The sequence below is a fragment of the Thalassophryne amazonica genome, chromosome 6, assembly GCF_902500255.1.
Source record: "Thalassophryne amazonica chromosome 6, fThaAma1.1, whole genome shotgun sequence".
Classification (NCBI taxonomy): Eukaryota; Metazoa; Chordata; class Actinopteri; order Batrachoidiformes; family Batrachoididae; genus Thalassophryne; species Thalassophryne amazonica.
In genome coordinates, this window is record NC_047108.1 from 115,633,438 (window position 1) to 115,651,581 (window position 18,144).

At 42.0% G+C, this 18,144-nt stretch overlaps 1 protein-coding gene across 1 annotated transcript in view; it reads right to left on the reverse strand.

Annotated features, from left to right (window-relative positions):
- Window positions 1-11,545, reverse strand: part of kazna (kazrin, periplakin interacting protein a) — a 461,830-nt gene extending 450,285 nt beyond the window's left edge. Inside the window, exon 1 of the mRNA XM_034173197.1 lies at window positions 11,460-11,545. Within this exon, the coding sequence (XP_034029088.1) occupies window positions 11,460-11,535 (76 nt within the window). The 5' untranslated portion in view covers window positions 11,536-11,545. The remainder of the gene's footprint in view (window positions 1-11,459) is intronic.
- Between the last annotated feature and the right edge of the window lie 6,599 nt (window positions 11,546-18,144).

Below are 18,144 nucleotides of genomic sequence, written 5' to 3' on the forward strand. Positions count from 1 at the left end.
AGATTCACAAAGACAAACCTCAGGATTCAATAACAGCTTGAATAAAGACAGTAAGAGTTTGAAGGGTTTTTTTTTTTTCCTCTTTAGACCTAAAATAAAATTAAATAAATGTGCAAAATTGTCTCTGGATTATTTTTGCATGTTTGTCCACAATGCAAATGTAAAGTGCATTTTAACAAATAGATTTGTAACTTAAAATCAAAATGAGAGACTAAAAACACTTAACTTATCATCACCATCATTACTGCAGTGTAGAGCTGTTTGACAACGAAATGCTCCATTTTAATCACGCTAAAATAGCACTTCAAAGCAAACAGATCTTTTTTTATTGTATTCATTCCAGGCTACAGTATCCAGCGAGAAGCTCCAGCCTCAAGGGACTCAGGACCTGCATAAAAATTACTACTACTTCTATTTATTTTTACCCTGCGTCTGGTGTTTCCTCATTGCAAATTTTAATGGTACCACATTTCCTCAGTTCCTGTTTTTATTGAGTCCTGTTTTTATAACATTGTCACTTTATTGCTTTCTGCGGGGACGGGGAGGGAGGAGCTTCAGGGTAATGCTCTTATTGATTTCACGAGCACTTATTAAAAGTGCTCGTGAAATCAACTCTGAATGACTAATCTCTGCAGTGACTTCTGTGTCTTTGGGTCCTCAGCTTGTGGGATCAAGAGACACCTGGGAAGAGCTGTCTGGGAGACCTGGATGCTACCCAGAAAACCAAAGCACACAGCTGGATCTCTTTGAAAGACAAGAAGTATCAATTTTTCAATTTCAATTTATTTTAATTTATATAGCATCAAATCACAACAGAGTTGCCTCAAGGCACTTCACACAAATAAGGTCTAACCTTACTAACCCCCGGAGCAACAGTGGCAAGGAAAACTCCCTCTGAGGAAGAAACCTCAAGCAGACCAGACTCAAAGGGATGACCTTCTGCTTGGGCCATGATACAAACATAAATTACAGAACAATTCACAAAACTATCACTTGTATCACGAGGGAACATTAGCTACAACATCTCGGTCATGCGGCACATTTCTTTGGGAATGATCCATCACATAAGTGCCTGAGTGTTGAGGACCCCAATGGGCATATTCAACATATTTATCTACCGGCAGGAGGCGATGGCATCACCTAAAACAAGATGGCGAATTTTCTATCTGGAAAAAAGGCAGAAGTCCACCTTGTTTTTATTCTAACCCGAATGAATATTTTTAAATGTGAAACACATGTTGTGCATGCACATGGAAATTCAATGGAATATGCACCAAATATCGTGTTTAGATTTTCATACAAAACATGTCTTGAGATTACGTCGCTCTGGAGAGTGGTGGATGCTGCAATGTGTGGCAACAGTGCATGGTCCCCGACCCAAAGGTCTGATTGAACAACGTGTGAATAATATCCCGTGGGTGTTCGGGATAGAAAGGGTGCCATCTGAGCATGGTGGTTGGAAGAAACAGAGGGAAAACAAGACTTTTAATACATACGTTTCCACTGCATTAACTCACAGGGCATTTTTAGGGGATCCAACACCTATATGTGTGGCTATACCTCAGGGGACACCTTGAAAGGTGATTTATGAGACCTTTTTCAGGGGTGAGATAAGTCCCTGCTCTGGGATAGGTACTTCTGAGGAGCCCTGTTGATGCTGACTGGTCTTTAAGTCACACGGGAGAAGACGACAAGAAGTAACAAGTGCCAAGAAAGACCAGCAAAATGAGGAGAAAAGCAGAAGAGCCCAAACTGTGGCAGAATTATTACTTTGCTCCTCAAACCGAGCAGGTCTTCACTTCACTGCAATGGAGACACAACGGCTGAGGAGGACACTTACGGGGATGTTCCTGTAAGGATTTGCAACATTTGGGAAGAATGATCTATTTTCAGTCTGGTGGAGTTCCTGAAATCCTTGATGGGGTCTTCAGCCCAATCATGCTCCAAGAGAAAGGCCAACTTTAGAATCTGCACAACGTTCCTCCAATCAGGGATTTCTGAGAACAGAGCAAATCACATTAAGAACTCCTGCAGGATGTGCACACAAATGAGATACTTTCTCTTGTATTTATTCTGCCCAAGTAGCACCAGAAGGTTGTTAATATTCAAGTCTTTGGACGTGTGCAGCACTCATGTAAAAGATTTTCTCTCTGAAAAACAGTTGAACCTTTGCATATAACTGAGGGACTACTTGATCCAGTGATGGGTGACAGCCAAAGATAAAAAAAAAAAAGTCCTCCTCTGTAATTACTGTTCAGTTATTGTGAGCCGGTGCTACTGTGGATTAGGCTTCCAGCTCTGTGCAGCAGTATGTATAAGGTCGCTGCTAAAAATAGAGAATGGGGGGAATAAAAAAAACATTAGTGTCTTATATTGCCATATTTTACAGCTTGGTTGCTTCTTTCTCGCCCAGCGTTCTTTCACTTGGACTTCCAAAACTGCCGACATGCAGCACAAGCTTCAAAGAGCGTAGATAAGTCCAGGAGCCTGAGAGTGACTGTAATTCAGCACACGGAATGATAATGTAATTCTCCCAAACCCAGTGCCATTTAGGTTTGACACTGCTTCCACGCTCACCTGTGCAGTGACTGATAAGCAGACATCTGTACGTCAGCACAAGTGCAACTTCAGCCTGTCACCGTTTCAATGGAAATCATATTTCTGGGGTTGAAATTAATGGGAGGGGGAGGAATGTGGTGCAGACTAAATCCTGCTGCAAAAGAAAGAAAGAAAAAACACAAACTGTTTAAGCACTAAGGATGGACCAATATGATTCAAAATTAATAGACAAGTATCTTTACCTTATTTGGATGGTGACAGTATTGTTTTTTGCACAATAATAATGATCACATATGAACAATAGCTTCAAATGGACTATTATCATTTTCAAATCTGCTCTTTAAAAGTTCAAATCTGGATGAAAATCTTGATGAATCAAAGATTTTTATGCAGTTAAACAAATCTGTGGCTCTGTTTAAATACTTGTTTAGGGTTAAATGAGCCGCAGCGCAAAAACCCACTGATTCACAACACAGTCACAGCTGAACCAAGACTTATTTCTTCACGTGATAACGACTTTATAGCCAGTTATATATACAAGAAAAGTACTGAAGAGGTGATTTGACTCACATGAGGGGAACAGCAGGACAGAAAATTAAAAAACAGACCTGTGATCAGCACAGCCTGAGCGCTGCTGTGATCACAGCTGCAACACAAAAATAATTAGGGCCCGAGTAGGCAACGTCCTACGAGGACCCTATTGTAATTGCGCTGTTTATTATTATTATTATTATTATTATTATTAGGGCCCGAGTAGGCAACGTCCTACGAGGACCCTATTGTAATTGCGCTGTTTATTATTATTATTATTATTATTATTATTATTAGGGCCCGAGTAGGCAACGTCCTACGAGGACCCTATTGTAATTGCGCTGTTTATTATTATTATTATTATTGTTATTATTATTATTATTATTATTATTAGGGCCCGAGTAGGCAACGTCCTACGAGGACCCTATTGTAATTGCGCTGTTTATTATTATTATTATTATTATTATTATTGCCACTTTTGAAATCAAAATTACGGCCTCTTCCCGTGCTCAAAAACTCACCAAACTTTCCAAAGTCGTCCGGCAGGATCCGAAATTCGATATTTTGGGGGCGTCGCACATGGTCACACAAAAATCGCGAAATAGCGCCCCCTAGAAATTTTCAAAAACCCCTCCGCATTGGGCTTTTTTCGTCGTAGCCTCACAAAATTCGGTACACATATTTACCATGCCAGGACGCACGAAAAAGTCTCTTACTGTCATGGTGAAATATCGACAGGAAGTCAGTCATTTTGATTTTAAGTTTTTTAAGTTTCGATTTTGAGCAAATTTTTGCCATTTTTGGCCATTTCCACTACTTACATTTGAACGAACTCATCCTAGGGATTTCATCCGATCGTCTTCAAATTTGGTCAAAATCATCACAACACAATGGTGAGCAAAAGTTATCAAAAGATTCTAATTAAGTCAAAAGGCGTGGCTGCTAGGGGTCATCAAACTTTGGCGAACTTTTTGGAGCACGCCATTTCACTTCGAACGGCTGTCACGCCCACATACTTCATCGTAGATCCTTCAAACTTGCTGGACATGATGAGGGCTCCGCCCTGAACGTCTACATATCTTACATTCCCACCTGCGCCATAGCGCCCCTGGTGGTGGCGGGAAATGTCCTATTTTTACTTTAAGAGGTCCTGATGTCACATACTTAACCCAATCAACTTCATTCCACTTTTAAAACATGCAGAACAAATTGGGAAACATAGGTGATAAACGCCGTGAAGTTACGAGTAACGGCGTCCGTGTGGCGGTGTGCTATATTAATATAATATTGCCCATTCGCCATGAAATTACGTTCTTCCGTTTGATGGCTTTAATTTTGTCACATCATCATGAAAATTGAAACACAGGTCCAGCACGACAACCTCTTACAATACATAGGGGCGTCGCCCATGGGTGGGGCAAAATGCCTCAATAGCGCCCCCTTGAATCTTTCAAAACCCTTCCCCATAGGGGTTTTTTTGGAGTAGGGAGATGAAAAATTGGTACACGTGTGACTTGCATAGACGTACAAAAAAGTCTCTTGCACCATGAGTCTACTCCAAACAGGAAGTCGGTCATTTTGAATTTTCTTCTCATTTTGGCGTGATTTCCACATGTTGTATTTGAACGAACTCCTCCTAGGGATTTTGTCCAATGCACTTTAAATATATTTAATAGCATCCACAGATGATACTAACCAAAACTTATCGAAAGGTTTTCTCTATGTTGAAGGGTGTGGCCGCTATGGTGCTGCCATTTTGACCCTTTGCCATGGAACATCAAGTCATGATAACTCCTTCATGCTTTGCCTGACTGACTTGAAACTTCATATGTATGATGACGGTTGGCCCCTGACCACAATCATCCCCTCTGTTTGTACACTGAGCGCCTCCTAGTCGATGAACAATCAACATGTCATAACTCCTCAAACTGAATTGAATTATTACCCCAATGAAGAAGCGCAACAATCCCCACCCCCCACCAGGTCATGCACTGTGGGGGGGGGCTGCGTGAGTGTAATATCATGAGTGGCTGTACACGTTTCCATTTGCTGCAGTACAGCGCATCAGTTTTATCCTTTATTGTTTACAGATTTCACTCTAAGATATAAAACGTTGAATTTAATTGATAAAGTTCAGGTGTCTTTTTTCGCATAACATTATCAATTAAGTGCATAACAGTCTTGTAGTTGAAATCAATTAAATCAAATGAAACATTGTTACTTAAATCCCTAAAATGAACAGTTGCAATTTATTGAAAATAACAGTATTAATTACATTTAAAACCCCTCTGTTTCATTTCTACATGATTATTATTGCAGTCAGTCACTCCCTCAGACAACCTCACAGTGAACGGAGACCAGCCTCCGCAACAAAACATGACTGTTCTCTGTGTGACAAAAACAACACACAGGATTTACAAATTACACAATGCCTCATTCAAGTTAAGGTTTTGCATCATTTCAGTTGGACTCCCTTCAGTGTTGACATCCAGGGCCGATCTCGAGACGCCTGTGCATAGGTTTGTTTAACGTGGGGAATGTCACTGCACACTGACAAACACACAGTCCTTGACAGATCCTGAGCCTGGTCCGATGGCTGGGATAATCCCAGATGCTCGGGGTCCGAGGACCTGCTGCAGCCTTCATTGTCGTTGGATGACAAACCATCACCTCCTCCGCCTGATCCACCGTTGAGGACTTCTTGTTTCTGCAGATCCCCGTTATCCATCTCGTGTTCAGGGTTCCTGTTTGGTCTTCATAGTTACCATAGCGTCCAGAGGTTGCACAAGGTCCCCACCGTATTTCACCCCAACAAACAACGCCCTAGTTGATCCGTCACCCAGATGTCAGGACACAGACGAGGGGTTGGATTCCAACACCTTAAGATAACTAACATATTTTATAAATTTCTAAAAACTCTGTGACACATTTTGGGGACCCTTTAAGATAGAAGTGCCCAAATAAAAACTGATATTGAGGTTGAGGTTCTCTTATTTAACGTGGGTAACCAATGAAAGTCTCAATGTAGGACTTATTTCCAGAAGGGCCCACGGCACATCTCTCACTCCTCCCCAGCACTGTTGTCAAGAGTGCCAGTAGGGAGCATGGCTGCAATCAGGAAGCGAACCTGAATTGCTGGCGTCCCAGTCCAACATGCAAGCCGTTACGTCACCACCTCCCTCAAATTATAATATTCACAAAAAAACAACAACAATCTGCTCACCTTTTGAAAATCCTTTTGACACAGTTTACTCTGCAAACTCAGACCTCTAACCGCTCCACTATCCGAGTCCAAAACCCTCCATCAGAGTATCACCTTCCCAACGGGATGACGACAGAGGAACCCCATGGACCGTGGGTTCTTTCCCCGACTGCAGCCAAGTGAGCAAGATACAGATGCCGAAAAATCAACTGCACTTAGAGACGGAGCTCAAAGTACTTCAAAAACCAAGAATTACACTCAAAATATATTTGGCAATAATGAACATCATCATAATCTTGACGTTTTTCACTTCATTATGACTCAAGTGCACACTGCAGCAAGAACTCAGAACCAATACGAGGAACTACGTCCAAATAAACACCTTTGATGTGCAGCAAACACTAAACACTAAACATTCAGCACAAGCACATTTTCTGCTTGTAATCATCCAAATGCACTAAAAAGCCGACGTGAATTTAATGTCTTTGCAGTGTTAATTTCCACTGCCTGAGCAGGAAGCTCTTTAAATCCGGAAATCTCTGCAGCCTCATCTGATTAGAAATTACAGAGAAACTGGAAAGGCAACAAAATATCATCCAATCATCAAAATTCAAAACTGCACACTGATACCAGATAAATATTTAATCTAGTGTGAAGGAGAGAGAGAGAAAAAAACAAAACTGCATTATGTAGATCAAGTTCTTATGAAAGAAAATCTAAAAGTACAGCTGCTGAGAAAAGGCAGGAAACAGAGATTCAATTCTGAATGCAGCTTATTATTTATTGATGTCTCAATAGAAACCACACAAGGTAGAGCTCAGCTCAAAAAAAAGAAAGCTCAAGGTTTCACCTCACATGGCAGAAAAAAAAAATCAAATCAATCAAACTTTTTTTTTTTTTTTGCAGGGAATGAATCAATGAGCCCAGGAGACAGAAGCATGTGGATATTCAATCATTTAAATCTATCATAACTCGCCATGTGCACCACGAGGTCGTGACACAGCCCCCGGCAAATATAATATAAAGAAATTACATACTCCATAAAGCACTTTTTCTGTATAAAATAAAGAACGAAAGAAAATATAAGCTACAGAGGCTATAAAACAAATCACATGTGCATTGTTTATTCAGCGCAGCCACATAAAAAGAATCAATCTGGAGCTGTAACAGTCTGGAAGTAAATAACACCTGTATGTTGTAATATTAACTTAAAAATAGACGTTACATAACACCTCATCAAAAGTAAACCTCCATTAAGCGATAACGGCAATGAAATACAACGGTCATGAATAATAAATTCTTGACCCTTTATCAGGTTTTTACCTCAAATCCAAACTATGTCGGAGGTACTGACAATTACAACATAATTCAAATAAAACATGCAGGGGCACTGTGTCCTTTCAGGTACCCTCAGGGCCATAAGTATTTGGACGATGCAACAGCAACATGATGGAGGTCAAACAAACAAATCAAGATTCTCTTGGAGTTTAGAACTTCAGCGTTAATTCAAGATGTTCAACAAAAATATCACATTAATTGCTGAGTTTTAATAAACAGTGCCTCAATTTTCAGAGTTCATAGTAATTAAACAAACTAAATGTAAGAATTATTCTTCTTTGCAGCCAGTTTCTTGAGAGGTCAGGGGATGGATGCAAGAACATTTCTAAGTCACTGAGTATGTTTTGGACTGTACTTGCATCAGTTATGAAGAAATACAAGCAGTACTGTTGAGATCTCAGAAGCTGAGCGACTGTGCAGGAAAATGACTAGTGAGGAAAGCCACCAAAACACTCAGACAACTCTGAAGGAGTTACAGGCTTCTGTGGCTGTGACTGGAGAAACTGTGCAGAACCCAACATTTGTCGCAGTCTCACCCCAACATGGTCCATCGTCCCTCTAAGGGCAGACCTGCGTGATGTGGCACAGTTGACAAGGGAAAGGAGGCAATCCCAGCTGACAGCAACATCAGAAAGACGGAGCACGAGAAAAGTACCAATGACTGAAGGACAACTGGAGTAGATGTTGAAGGCAAAGTCCAAGATGGGACAGTGCACACTGAAAGGCACAACCCAATGTCGGGAATAGTGTACAGGAACATCTTTGCCACATACGGATTAGAAGTCCAGAAGAGAGACACCACTGAAGGTGGTTGAGAACAAAAGGCTAAAGTTCTGTGAGATTTTGAATTCCAAATTGCTAGCCAATGAACACCTAGTGGTGGTTGACAAGGGGGAAAAAAGGCCACAGGTGTGATTTATTTGACAGAAGGAGCATGAGAAAATTTAAAAGCATCAAGGGCTGAAGGAACAAAAGGAGTAGATGTGGAAGGTAAAGTCCAAAGTGGTCACTGTGGTAATATGAGCACTATAGGAGCTGGACGAGTGTATCCAGCAGATTCCAGTCTTAGGAACAGCTAAGATACAGCGTAGAACCCTCAAACTCCCAGGTCTCTGATAGAGGACCATATAGTATCATTGTCCCAATACGTCTGAGCCTGAAGGTGACTATTGGACACCTGGTGGCAGTTCTGTTGACATAGCATTTGCATTTGGCAGTGAAATATGACCTGGATTAAAAATATTTCATGGTTTCTACTCCAAACCAGGTTGAGCAATTTTAACACATTCTATTGCAACTGCTTCACTTAATTGTGAGAAATCTTTGTAAAAAAATATCCAACAAACCAAATGATGTGTGCCTGATGATGACCTCATTGGTCACAACATGTGTGTCATACCTGCATACTTACACACAATTCCATCATCCAAACAACACTCGGAACCCTCATGCATAAAATTCTATAGCTGCCTCTGTAATAGAAGAAGGCATCTGCAAACTCCTGGAAGGCATCACTGTGAGCTCCAGTGTCATATATCAGAAATACACACTTTATTTAGCACAGGAACATCCAGTCTGCACACCATGAATACCAAAGAACATCTAGAAACATCTACATCTCTGTGGAGTGCAGAGCATCAGGTCAGCATTCGGGACCACTGAGGGATGCTTTCAGGGATATTTAATCATAAATGCTGAGAATGCTGAATTGTAGACCTCTGCTTTATAGCATTACCAATCATTACCATACCAATCAATCGATCACAAATATTTTGCTCATCAGTATAAACTTTAGGACATCTCTTCACCCCTGCTATATCCTCAGCAGAGATATAGCAGAAAATGTTTTTCGCACCATTCTCTGATCTTCTCCGAAAGCTAATCATCTTGTATCTGCCAAAGTAATATTCCCCCCAAGTTTGGTAAAAATCTATCCGGCCATTTTCCACTCATCTTGTTCGCTTTCATCTTTGCCGGCGGCAGGATAATAAATAGAACTCATCATTGTCAGCATTGTATCCTCTGTCCCAAAGTCTTGCTTCAGCTCCTTTCCTTACTATTATATTCTGTTCCTACAGGTGCACCGAGCTGACAAGCAGGAAAACTGTGTTACCCCCAGCACAACATTAAACTCCATCTGGGACTGTAGGTGGTCTTCTGTTGATAGTGAGAGAACTGAAAATTCAAGAACTCGGGCATCGTAAAACACTTCAGATTTGGGTCGGCTGGTGTCTCACATCATTAGGAAGAGGATCAATTAAATATGTTTAGAAGAAACCAAGAGGGAGCACAAGGGGTCTTGTCTTTGGAGGTTGGCAACTCTTGTCAATTACACAATGAAGCCCACATTCATACTTGAGGAGGCTAGTGGAACATCCTCTTGGCAGCTTCCACTGCTGTTGAGGGAGTTTGGAAAGTTCTGCATTGCAGTGGTCTCCACAGTCTTCATACATGGAAGCAGCTAGTACTCAGTGGGTGGATGCATCTAGTTTCCATCTGGTCACTCCAATAGTCAGCATATTGAGGGAGTGCCAGTTGCTTTGGAGAAATGGTTCCTTCTAATGTCAGATATCACTCCTGGTCCATGAGGCCCAAACTAAGAGTCTCTTTGAGGGTCCTGTCTGTTTTATGTCAAGCTGTTGTGAGTGATCTTGTTAAGGAAGACTTTTTACTCACAGCTTGACTGGGTGATATGTTTGTGCCTGCCCCATAGGTTCTAATGTGAACACACGTACTGACAGGGCTGGTGACGAGGACCACGTCACTCCCCATGCATCTTGTGATCATGGTGGAAAAGCCTCAATGCCCATCAAATTTGAAAATTTGCTATTAGTTGCTGGATCATGGTTTCAGCCCTCAGAGTATCACCACTGGACATGGTATTGTCAAGAACTACAGGGTCTACAGAGCGCCAGATCTGTAAAATCTGACCACACACTTGTCTTCAAAGACTTCCATCTGCTTGAGGTCCAAGACTTAATCTGGTGAGACTTCAAGATGAGACTGTTTTGGAGTTTGCACAAAATCTGCGTGAAGGACTCTGGGTGCAGACGTGGACACAACTAGTGATTTGAATGGAATGTGGAACGGAGTGTTTCTTCTCCCAGGCTACTCTGAATATCATCCAGAGGAGTTGTAGCACACGGCTTCGAGGAAATTCCAACAATAATATTGCGTATTTTACCCAAAATCTCAGTGCACTATGGATTTATTTTGTACCTCTGACCAGAGAGGCATTTTAGCACCATCTGACATGTCTCAAAGCAGCATCGATATTTAACACCAACAAGCACGCGACTGTCCTCGGCAACAGTGACGATGCCTGCGAGGGTCTGAGGGCAGAAGGTGTTGTGGAGGGAGCGAAGACATTTTAGAGGTTTTGGTGTTTCAAAAACTAAGACGCTTGAAGCAGCTTCTAGACAGACGGAATTTTATATCGATGCAGCTGAGATGACAAGAAAACACAACGTGCAGACGACTGTAACATTTAAAAAAAGGTAAAGCTGCAGTGTGAAGTGACTTTAAAGTGATTTTACCACAAAGAATATAAAAATCGATGGTTCAAAAAAAAGTCATCATGCAAAGACTTTACTTCCTGCAGATTTTTGAAGGAAAACCCAGTGAAGCACATTTTCAACTCGCCTCCCAGAAGGTGTAAACGCTGCCTATATGTTTAAGATTAGTCCACTTTAAAGACGTTAAAGTCTGCACTTGTTTTCATGCACATTCAAAAACAAACACTAAAGCATCGCATGCATTGATGTTAAGGTTAAATGAGAACAATGAGGAACAGAAAAGTGAGGTTTTCAGACTTGACGTTGGCACTCACTGGCTTGCATGAGCTGACCCTGACGCCCGAACACCTGGGAGAAAGGGCTCCTGCTGCAGGTGAGCGTCTCCTCCATGGCTGATCTCCCCCCCAATGAGGGGAAAGGTCCTCCGTCTTCAGCCGGGAAGTGAATGCACTGAGGGTCAGCCTCTGAGTGCGCAGAAGGTCGCTGCCTGCTCTGGTGCAATGCTCTCCTCACTCCTGTCACTGGGAGCTCATTTGCCTTTGAAGCCCCCCTCACGACCTCTCCTACGCTTCTCTGTGATTCGCGCCTTCCAGCTGCCTCCCTGCTGACTGCAGATCAGCCAGGCGCCCGGCTGCCTCTGATGTTGTCACAGCCGCCACTGGTGTTCATCTGATGAGAGATCTGTGTTGGTTTGCTCTCAGGCTGCTCATTAGTGCTCCGGCGTGGCGCTGCTTCAGAAGGAGAGCACAGCAAATGCAGTGTGTACAAAGCAAGAGAGAGAGCGAAGCCTGCTGCACAGACGAGACCGACTCTCTCTCTTCTGACAAACGTGACAACAGAGGTGACTACATGTGTGTGGAACCGTGTCTGATGTTATATTTCCACAGCACTTTGTCAGCCATCAGGAATATGCAGAAAGTATATTCTTTTTTTATGAAAGTTAGAGGAAGAGTCCAGCAAGAGCCAAAGAAGGAACCCTGAAATTTCACAGCGATTACCGGATTAACGGGCAAATTAATTATTTTTAATTTTGGAAGAGAGAGTGAGAGCTGAACAAAGGATCAGATGGTGGAAGCTGAAGAAGGAAGACTCATGTGAAATTCAGGGAGGTGCTGAGATAAGTACTGAGGTGATGTTGTACTGCAGCTGTGGGGAAGGGAGGCAGCTATGAAGGAACTGGGTGTGACATTTGGACAGAGGAAGACAAGGAGACTGAGAGGTAGAATGAAGATGTTCACGCAAGTACGAGGAGAAAGAGTTTGGCGAAAAAGAATTGGGATAGTCAGAGAAATGAAGAACGTAGGTGAAAAAGAGATGCAGGAAAGGGGAAACAGAGGGCATATAGAGAGCTGTACATGAAGCTGAACACTGAAGAATGAGAAAAGGACTTGTATCAAATGAGCAGACAGAGAAACAGAGCTGGAAGGGATGTACAGCAGGTTAAGGTGACAAAAGATGCAGATGGAAATGTGCTGACAAGCGAGGAGAGTGTGTTAAGAAGGTGGAGGGAGTATTCTGAGGTGCTGATGAATGAAGAAAGTGAGAAAGAGAGAATGCAATATGATTTCTATGCTGCACTGCATAACTGAAAATTTCTTCACACCGAGGCCCCTTTGCTTTTTGCAGCTTTTATGGCATGACTTTTAAGTGCAAATCCTCTCACCAAATTCTTCCTGGTCCTCTAACAGCAGCTGGAGTGAACATTAGCATCTTCCACCACTGTGTGGCACTGTCACATTTATCTAGTCACAAAATAGCTGTTTGTGGTTTCCAGGATTCATGTGTATACCCTGGACAGTGACCACAGATCTTCTCCAGTGGGTGACTCCAGGTTCTCTGGAGGATAATTAACCATTTGGATTTGAAGAACCAAACTAACTATATTTGCATGGCAAGGATTAAGAGATCCTGGACTGTCCAATTTATCTGGGATCTTTTAAGCCAGTGGTCCCCCCCCCCCCCCCCCCATTTTCCAGTTTCTTCATGCTCTTATTGTCACTAGATTGGCTGATCATACCTGAAATCAGGGCGAGATGGGAAAATGTGCAGATTTGGGGGTCCCTGAGGATAAGAGTGGGGAAAATCCAGGCTCTATTAATCCTTGTCACACAAAACCAGTTAATCTGGTTTTTCAAACCCAAGTGAGGTATGATTAGACAAACTAGGACTGTTTCAAGCAACGTACAACAAGGACTCTGAGGACTCCTGGAGATCAACTGTCCTGGATGTGTTCTAGGTCTCCCTGCATCATCCAGCACTAATTAACATAGATGTGTTCAGCCAATCAAGAGCTGGAAACATCAGCCTTAACTAATCAGCCAACCACCAGCCTCTACTGGTGGTTGGCTCTCACTGCGGTACTGTATCACTTCCTGTTCCGGAGCACAGCGGTGTTTTTCTGTATCTGTTAGCTGTTTAATCTGCGCAGTTAGATTGATCTAGTTATCTAGATTACGATTTGTTTCCCAGTGTAATCTTTACGTGCCTTAACTAAAGCACTCATTCTGCTGAATCACCTCTAAATTATTTACACATTATTCACTTTGCGTGTTTTTAGGAATCCGCTAGCTTAGCGTAGCTACTAGCTCTTAGCCGATTTAGCATGGCGGCTTCTCCTGTCTCTCCCGCACTTTTCTGCTCTGGGTGTGAAATGTTTAGTTATTCCTCGGCCTCCTTTAGCAGTAATGGTACTTGTAATAAGTGTAGCTTATTCGTAGCTTTGGAGGCCAGGCTGGGCGAATTGGAGACTCGGCTCCGCACCGTGGAAAATTCTACAGCTAGCCAGGCCCCTGTAGTCGGTGCGGACCAAGGTAGCTTAGCCGCCGTTAGTTCCCCTCTGGCAGATCCCGAGCAGCCGGGAAAGCAGGCTGACTGGGTGACTGTGAGGAGGAAGCGTAGCCCTAAACAGAAGCCCCGTGTACACCGCCAACCCGTTCACATTTCTAACCGTTTTTCCCCACTCGACGACACACCCGCCGAGGATCAAACTCTGGTTATTGGCGACTCTGTTTTGAGAAATGTGAAGTTAGCGACACCAGCAACCATAGTCAATTGTCTTCCGGGGGCCAGAGCAGGCGACATTGAAGGAAATTTGAAACTGCTGGTTAAGGCTAAGCGTAAATTTGGTAAGATTGTAATTCACGTCGGCAGTAATGACACCCGGTTACGCCAATCGGAGGTCACTAAAATTAACATTAAATCGGTGTGTAACTTTGCAAAAACAATGTCGGACTCTGTAATTTTCTCTGGGCCCCTCCCCAATCAGACCGGGAGTGACATGTTTAGCCGCATGTTCTCCTTGAATTGCTGGCTGTCTGAGTGGTGTCCAAAAAATGAGGTGGGCTTCATAGATAATTGGCAAAGCTTCTGGGGAAAACCTGGTCTTGTTAGGAGAGACGGCATCCATCCCACTTTGGATGGAGCAGCTCTCATTTCTAGAAATCTGGCTAATTTTCTTAAATCCTCCAAACCGTGACTATCCAGGGTTGGGACCAGGAAGCAGAGTTGTAGTCTTACACACCTCTCTGCAGCTTCTCTCCCCCTGCCATCCCCTCATTACCCCATCCCCGTAGAGACGGTGCCTGCTCCCAGACTACCAATAACCAGCAAAAATCTATTTAAGCATAAAAATTCAAAAAGAAAAAATAATATAGCACCTTCTACTGCACCACAGACTAAAACAGTTAAATGTGGTCTATTAAACATTAGGTCTCTCTCTTCTAAGTCCCTGTTGGTAAATGATATAATAATTGATCAACATATTGATTTATTCTGCCTAACAGAAACCTGGTTACAGCAGGATGAATATGTTAGTTTAAATGAGTCAACACCCCCGAGTCACACTAACTGTCAGAATGCTCGTAGCACGGGCCGGGGCGGAGGATTAGCAGCAATCTTCCATTCCAGCTTATTAATTAATCAAAAACCCAGACAGAGCTTTAATTCATTTGAAAGCTTGTCTCTTAGTCTTGTCCATCCAAATTGGAAGTCCCAAAAACCAGTTTTATTTGTTATTATCTATCGTCCACCTGGTCGTTACTGTGAGTTTCTCTGTGAATTTTCAGACCTTTTGTCTGACTTAGTGCTTAGCTCAGATAAGATAATTATAGTGGGCGATTTTAACATCCACACAGATGCTGAGAATGACAGCCTCAACACTGCATTTAATCTATTATTAGACTCTATTGGCTTTGCTCAAAAAGTAAATGAGTCCACCCACCACTTTAATCATATCTTAGATCTTGTTCTGACTTATGGTATGGAAATAGAAGACTTAACAGTATTCCCTGAAAACTCCCTTCTGTCTGATCATTTTTTAATAACATTTACATTTACTCTGATGGACTACCCAGCAGTAGGGAATAAGTTTCATTACACTAGAAGTCTTTCAGAAAGCGCTGTAACTAGGTTTAAGGATATGATTCCTTCTTTATGTTCTCTAATGCCATATAACAACACAGTGCAGAGTAGCTACCTAAACTCTGTAAGGGAGATAGAGTATCTCGTCAATAGTTTTACATCCTCATTGAAGACAACTTTGGATGCTGTAGCTCCTCTGAAAAAGAGAGCTTTAAATCAGAAGTGTCTGACTCCATGGTATAACTCTCAAACTCGTAGCTTAAAGCAGATAACCCGTAAGTTGGAGAGGAAATGGCGTCTCACTAATTTAGAAGATCTTCACTTAGCCTGGAAAAAGAGTCTGTTGCTCTATAAAAAAGCCCTCCGTAAAGCTAGGACATCTTTCTACTCATCACTAATTGAAGAAAATAAGAACAACCCCAGGTTTCTTTTCAGCACTGTAGCCAGGCTGACAAAGAGTCAGAGCTCTATTGAGCTGAGTATTCCATTATCTTTAACTAGTAATGAGTTCATGACTTTCTTTGCTAACAAAATTTTAACTATTAGAGAAAAAATTACTCATAACCATCCCAAAGACGTATCGTTATCTTTGGCTGCTTTCAGTGATGCCGGTATTTGGTTAGACTCTTTCTCTCCGATTGTTCTGTCTGAGTTATTTTCATTAGTTACTTCATCCAAACCATCAACATGTTTATTAGACCCCATTCCTACCAGGCTGCTCAAGGAAGCCCTACCATTATTTAATGCTTCGATCTTAAATATGATCAATCTATCTTTGTTAGTTGGCTATGTACCACAGGCTTTTAAGGTGGCAGTAATTAAACCATTACTTAAAAAGCCATCACTTGACCCAGCTATCTTAGCTAATTATAGGCCAATCTCCAACCTTCCTTTTCTCTCAAAAATTCTTGAAAGGGTAGTTGTAAAACAGCTAACTGATCATCTGCAGAGGAATGGTCTATTTGAAGAGTTTCAGTCAGGTTTTAGAATTCATCATAGTACAGAAACAGCATTAGTGAAGGTTACAAATGATCTTCTTATGGCCTCGGACAGTGGACTCATCTCTGTGCTTGTTCTGTTAGACCTCAGTGCTGCTTTTGATACTGTTGACCATAAAATTTTATTACAGAGATTAGAGCATGCCATAGGTATTAAAGGCACTGCGCTGCGGTGGTTTGAATCATATTTGTCTAATAGATTACAATTTGTTCATGTAAATGGGGAATCTTCTTCACAGACTAAAGTTAATTATGGAGTTCCACAAGGTTCTGTGCTAGGACCAATTTTATTCACTTTATATATGCTTCCCTTAGGCAGTATTATTAGACGGTATTGCTTAAATTTTCATTGTTACGCAGATGATACCCAGCTTTATCTATCCATGAAGCCAGAGGACACACACCAATTAGCTAAACTGCAGGATTGTCTTACAGACATAAAGACATGGATGACCTCTAATTTCCTGCTTTTAAACTCAGATAAAACTGAAGTTATTGTTCTTGGCCCCACAAATCTTAGAAACATGGTGTCTAACCAGATCCTTACTCTGGATGGCATTACCCTGACCTCTAGTAATACTGTGAGAAATCTTGGAGTCATTTTTGATCAGGATATGTCATTCAAAGCGCATATTAAACAAATATGTAGGACTGCTTTTTTGCATTTACGCAATATCTCTAAAATCAGAAAGGTCTTGTCTCAGAGTGATGCTGAAAAACTAATTCATGCATTTATTTCCTCTAGGCTGGACTATTGTAATTCATTATTATCAGGTTGTCCTAAAAGTTCCCTAAAAAGCCTTCAGTTAATTCAAAATGCTGCAGCTAGAGTGCTGACGGGGACTAGAAGGAGAGAGCATATCTCACCCATATTGGCCTCTCTTCATTGGCTTCCTGTTAATTCTAGAATAGAATTTAAAATTCTTCTTCTTACTTATAAGGTTTTGAATAATCAGGTCCCATCTTATCTTAGGGACCTCGTAGTACCATATCACCCCAATAGAGCGCTTCGCTCTCAGACTGCAGGCTTACTTGTAGTTCCTAGGGTTTGTAAGAGTAGAATGGGAGGCAGAGCCTTCAGCTTTCAGGCTCCTCTCCTGTGGAACCAGCTCCCAATTCAGATCAGGGAGACAGACACCCTCTCTACTTTTAAGATTAGGCTTAAAACTTTCCTTTTTGCTAAAGCTTATAGTTAGGGCTGGATCAGGTGACCCTGAACCATCCCTTAGTTATGCTGCTATAGACGTAGACTGCTGGGGGGTTCCCATGATGCACTGTTTCTTTCTCTTTTTGCTCTGTATGCACCACTCTGCATTTAATCATTAGTGATCGATCTCTGCTCCCCTCCACAGCATGTCTTTTTCCTGGTTCTCTCCCTCAGCCCCAACCAGTCCCAGCAGAAGACTGCCCCTCCCTGAGCCTGGTTCTGCTGGAGGTTTCTTCCTGTTAAAAGGGAGTTTTTCCTTCCCACTGTAGCCAAGTGCTTGCTCACAGGGGGTCGTTTTGACCGTTGGGGTTTTACATCATTATTGTATGGCCTTGCCTTACAATATAAAGCGCCTTGGGGCAACTGTTTGTTGTGATTTGGCGCTATATAAAAAAAAAAATTGATTGATTGATTGATTGGTAAAGCAGTTAGGTG